We start from the raw sequence: 5680 nt of genomic DNA on the forward strand, positions 1-5680 counted from the left end.
GTACGCAGGAACGAGAGGGAGCTAATAAAGAGTTTGGTACTTAGCTTTTATTCGTAAGGGTCCCAAAAAAAATCCCCTACGCCAGGATCTGCCGCACAACCAGAAGGCCCAACCACGTGGCTTCCCCTTAGCTGATCAATTGGTTTGAACAGGAACCTCGCTAGCCAGTCGTGAAAACCCTCGTGGAATCAAGTTGGTGCGTAAAAGAAAACCAAACCAAGGTGCCTAATTTAAAATTAACCCAATAAAAATTTGTCCCACGTGATAATTAATAAACCAAAATTAACTTACCCAAACTGTGGGCGATTTCCTTGGAAATAATACAAAAGATGCAACGCTATTAGTTTCGTCTCAATCCAGCCGTAGCTGTATGATATACATAATATCAATTAAACGTAGAGAATTATTAACCTTTCCCAAAATCAAATGAAAGGATTTTTCCAACTCAAAACGTGACTTCACTGCCAGCGTGCCGAAAAGAAAAGAAAGGAAATCACCAGACAGGTGGGCGCTTGGAATTTTAATATCGATACCCCTTCCTGATATAAATTTAGCTATAAAATCCCTAGGTACATCCGCAACCAGTTAAGTACCAATGTTGCCAGGAGTAATCCGATAATAAAAGAAACTTAATAATAAATCAAACAATAATAATAAGTTAAATGCAATTACAACTAGATACAATTGATAAGAGTTTAAGATCATTAATAAATAAAAGTATTAAAATAAGTTAAATGCTAAAATTAATTATTTAGAGACTAAATATGAATGAGGTGAAATATGATTTAAGAAAACTTCAAGAAGCTGGCAACACCGTTAGACCCGTTGATGATTTGACGTTTCTGCCCTAACCACAAATTAATTAATCTAAACAAAAATCACAATCAGATTATTTATTAATAATAATTATTGAAGGTATTATTGTTATTAAAAAGGTATGTACATCGTTTCGTATAATATAATTAATATAATATGGTTTCCCTTTGTAGCAACCAAACAACTAACAAAATGCAATGAATATTTCCACTTGAACAGAAGTAAACAAATACCAAAAGTAAGTATATAAAGTGGTTATTATTAATATTACTTTAATTAACGTTATTTTAGATAAATAAGAAGTCTTTACACGATGCATTTACCCTTCCATAACCTGAAGAATAATACCTCAAGATCGAGTCAAAGATATTATTTACAAAATATTACATTTGGCTAAAAATACAACAATATGAAGTTAAATTATGATTTAAAGTTAATGCACATTTACTTTACTTGTAAATAGAAAATAAATAAATAATTAATATGTATTAAGAAATGTATTGTTATATTTTATTAACGTGCCATCTTCAAGGTTATAAACAAAATAATAAATCACCACATTCACCATTTTGTCAAGATATATTAATTAAAATAAATATAAGAAAATTAATTCCCCTTTAAAATATATAACCGTAACAAGATTTTTTGCACATCAATATTTTGCAACGTTTGGCAACGTGTTTACTGTCCTCTCTTTGTTCAGTACATTATAAACGCATTGTACTCTTCTTACATACGGAAATCTCGACCCAAGACTAACCTTTGTTAGCCCTTAGTAGAAGAAACTCAATCATATTTAAATCTAGAATGCCACTTTATCTAAAGCAGAAAACATTCGACCAATGTGTACTACCAGTTATGACCTATGCATGCGAAACCTGACCACTTAAAACGGACATCATAAGGAAATTGCAGGTCGAACAACATTCAATGGAACGAAATGTGCTGAGAATAACCAAGAAAGACCTAACAGAATAGAGTGGATACGACAAAAGACCTAGGTTATAAATGTCATACCCCCTCAAGTGGCAATGGGCAGTCAAATCCCTCAAGTGGCAATGAGCAGGATACCTGGCAAGAAAGACGGACAATAAAACGTCTGCCCTCGGCTTTATGCTTTTTGATGGGATCATAGTTTCCGTAAGAATAAATCTGAATTGTGGTAATATAATGTTTTATTTAAAAACTTGAATCCAGAACAATATGATAAGTAGGTACTTAAAATGTTTTAAGTTAATCTTCAGGTGGTTTAATGTTATATTTCTTTATAAGTGCATCAACTTCTTTTTGTTGTTCCTCAGTTAAATCAATGTCCTTGTATACGGCCAACTGCGCTTCTAGGGAATCTATTCTTTTTTGCAAATCCTCATTTTCGGCATCTCTGGTTGCCGCCATTATATTCAAGATCATACCAAGAGGGATAAGGGATTCCAAGCAGAATTGCTAAAGTAAGTATAACCTTATAAATAAAGTTAGGCCAGTCAAAATAAGATCTATTATAGGGGTCACTTGGAATAAGCGTTGGAAATCTAATTATGGTCTTGATTTGTTCAGTTGACATGGAAGATAAGTATCCTAGTTTTGCACGGTTGCTCGACCGCCGCTCGACTCAGGAGGACCAAAAGATGGTAAAATTCTTTTTCAGATTTTCGCCTATAGTTTCAGATTTCGGCTATAGAAACATTGCGTTCTAGTCAATATTTCACTATTACAAAAATTAAAGACCTGTTTAAATTAAATTCTGCGTATAATGAGTACCAGTTCGTTCAATTAGGTTCAGTAGTATGGTAGAAATCGAAAGATGAAGAATGGTAATATATTTACCAATTTTGCTGATAAACACATTAAAGTGACATTTAAACGTTCGTCACACGGAAATTATCATTCTAAATAATAAACCATACAATGAAAGTTGCATTTCATTCCTGCTTTTTGACAACTGCAGTGATCTCGGCATCCCGTAAAGCAGGACACGCTGTTGAGTACTTCTTAGAGGTGCTACTGGATTTTTAGCCTGCCTCAACCACGTCTGGACTTGGTGGTATCTCCGGAAAGCGTGCTGCTGCGGAGAGAGGAAAAAGGTTGCTATCTTCGTGTTTGTTTTGGCTACTACTTTGGCGAACATATCGTATCTTATGTCGTCTAATGATTTTGATTTTGAGGGTCACCATAAATGGCTACAGGGAATTTTATCCCAGAACAAGTCTATGTTTCTGTCCAAGGTTTTGACAAACTTCATTTTCTTCTGCTGATACAATGATCAGTTGTTATCATATCCACTGAAAACATGCAGGAACAGAATGTTTCATTTTAAACTCTTCGAGTATTTGAAGTGTCGGGGAGAGTGCAATTATTTATTTTCCTTCGCATCTTTCCTAGCCTTTATTAGTGCAATCTTTGAGGTGGTAGGTGCTAATCGTAACATTTACTTACTTACTTATAAATCGTAACAAATATACTAATAATTACTTAATAATCGGAACAATGAATCTATCAGCATCTTCCTCCACTACTTTTACAATAAATCCTTTATCATCTAGCTTTTTATAGAGCATGCTAATTAAACGTTTCTTATTACGGTCGTTTGGATAAGAAACGCTCTTTTGAAGCGGCAAAACTGGTAAAATCATTATTTTTAAGCATCATTTCAGACTACTGAACCGAATTGAACGAATTGATACTTTATGATTCTACGCAGAATTGTTGGACGACGGAACGCAAAAATTTTTATTTTCTTGCCATGTATTACTTCATGTAAAATGCTAATTTGATGCTCTGTAACTTTTATTGTATGGTTTATTATTTAGAATGATATAGTTCTGTGTGACGAACGTTTAAATGTCACTTTAATGCGTTTGTCAGCAAAATAAGTAAATATCACCATTCTTCATCTTTCAATTTCTACCATACTCCTAGATCGAATTAAACGAATTGATACTCTTTAATTCTTGTAATAGTGAAATATTTGCTAAAACGCAACGTTTCGGATCTATAGGTGAAAATCTGAAAAAAATCCAAGAATTTTACCATCTTTTGGTTCTCCTGAGTGAAGCGGCGGTTGAGCAATCGTGCAAAACTGTGACACTTCTCTTTCATGTCAACTAAACAAATCAAGATAATTAGCTTTCCAACACTTTTTTCCAAGTGAACTTTCTAATTTGATTGGCCTATATTGACATTAATTCGTTTTGTTTCAAAAACTTACCCCTCTATTTTTAGCAATTAATTCCAATATGTGCTGTCTTCTCAATTCCACTTCATCGCACCAAGCTCTCCTATCCGTAGCAGACCAATACTTTTTCATACGACTTTCTGATCTCGAATGAGGAATATCCCATCTTTCTCCATCCTTAAATATTCTTTCTTTTCTATTTGCATATGACATATTCAAAATTTATTCATACTAGCGACTTCTAATAGTTTTACAAGGATTTTCAGAATAGACGTGGATAACCAAAACCTGTCAAAATGATGTAACATGTCATTCCTTAATGCTTTATTATAAACTCGTTACATAGATAAATGCAACAAGTTTAGATTGGAAAGCCCGTAAAAATTTTGGATCGCGAAATTATTTTGGGTCGCGACCGTTATACGCGATCTGGCGCTGCTATAGCGGTCGCTAAGAACAACAGCAAACAAAAACAGAAATAATTTTCTCTTGTCAAAGTCAGAATCTTCAAAAATCATAATAATCTTTCAAAATCTAAACCGCTCTCATTAAAGAAATTCCGAAAAGTGTTTATAACGTCCATTTTCAAAGTAATTATTGCTATCTTGTGAGTTTAATTTAAGTTTTATTTACTCCAACCGGTGATAATTGTGAAAAAGTGGCATTAAAAACTTAAAAAGCTATGCTGTGAACTGTGAACTGCAAAAACCATCGTGGATCGTGGCATAACGTCGGTTTCCAATGTTTCGTAGGTATTTCATACATGCGTCCTTATATAAAATAAAGTTTCTTGTATGCAACACACTGTATTTTATTTATAAAATTTAACGAAAATAATAATAAATTTGAATAAACAATATTTGGCGATATAATTCCGGAAAAAGCCGAACCGCTCCGAAATTTTCAAAAGTTTTGGATCGCGACCGTTGCAAGAATAGCGCCAAATAGTGTTTACATTGTCCTTATGGGCACTTTCCAATCTAAACTTGTTTCATTTATCTATGACTCGTTAGACAGCTCAAGTGAAGATTTGCAAGTCCAATATTGAAACAGATCAATAATAAATAAACAAATCTAATCAATATTTTTTATATTTTTATAGCTAACAAAACATTCACGATTACTTTTTGTTTTGTTTCTCATGTTTTTTTTTAAATGCTCCTGAGTTTAAGGAACAATGGCTGCATGATAAGTTTAAATGGTCCTAAAAAGTAATTCTATTTAGTTAATGAAATTTATTTACCTTTACTACCTACCTGCATTGCTGTTGGATATAAATACAAAATATTATTACAAATTTTAGAAATTAAATGAGAATTACACTCGAATTTCCAGTATTTGCTTGAGATCTGTCACATAAATGACCTTGATTGACAACACAATTGACAAACAAAACAAGAAAAACCAGCCTTCTGGCGCTGGTTAGTTTGGTGACAATTATGATAGATATTTTCTTTGACTATATAACCAGTAGGGGTTATATAGATAGTCAAAGGATGTTTTTTATGATTCGTGTTCCGTAATAAGAAAACTTTCAGGAAACCGATAGAAATTGAACATAAAACCATTACACTCTTAAATGCCAATGTCATACGCCAAAGCTTGAGTGACGATAAAACAATCACCTGAACATAAACACGATTTTCAGTATTTTTGACTGGTGTTTAGTAACGAATAATGACAATTTTGATG

The 5680-nt window shown here is 33.1% G+C and overlaps 1 protein-coding gene across 1 annotated transcript; it reads right to left on the reverse strand.

Moving 5' to 3' along the window:
* Positions 1-1973: 1973 nt before the first annotated feature.
* LOC115877619 lies at positions 1974-4283 on the reverse strand. The gene is made up of 2 exons (XM_030893866.1): positions 4022-4283; positions 1974-2259 (listed from the first exon to the last, which is right to left on the reverse strand). The coding sequence occupies exons 1-2, from the start codon at positions 4199-4201 to the stop codon at positions 2050-2052; spliced, it is 390 nt and encodes a 129-aa protein (XP_030749726.1). The 5' UTR covers positions 4202-4283; the 3' UTR covers positions 1974-2049.
* Positions 4284-5680: the final 1397 nt, after the last annotated feature.

The sequence above is a fragment of the Sitophilus oryzae genome, unplaced genomic scaffold (genome assembly GCF_002938485.1).
Source record: "Sitophilus oryzae breed Bouriz unplaced genomic scaffold, Soryzae_2.0 scaffold_1494_pilon_pilon, whole genome shotgun sequence".
Taxonomy (NCBI): domain Eukaryota; kingdom Metazoa; phylum Arthropoda; class Insecta; order Coleoptera; family Curculionidae; genus Sitophilus; species Sitophilus oryzae.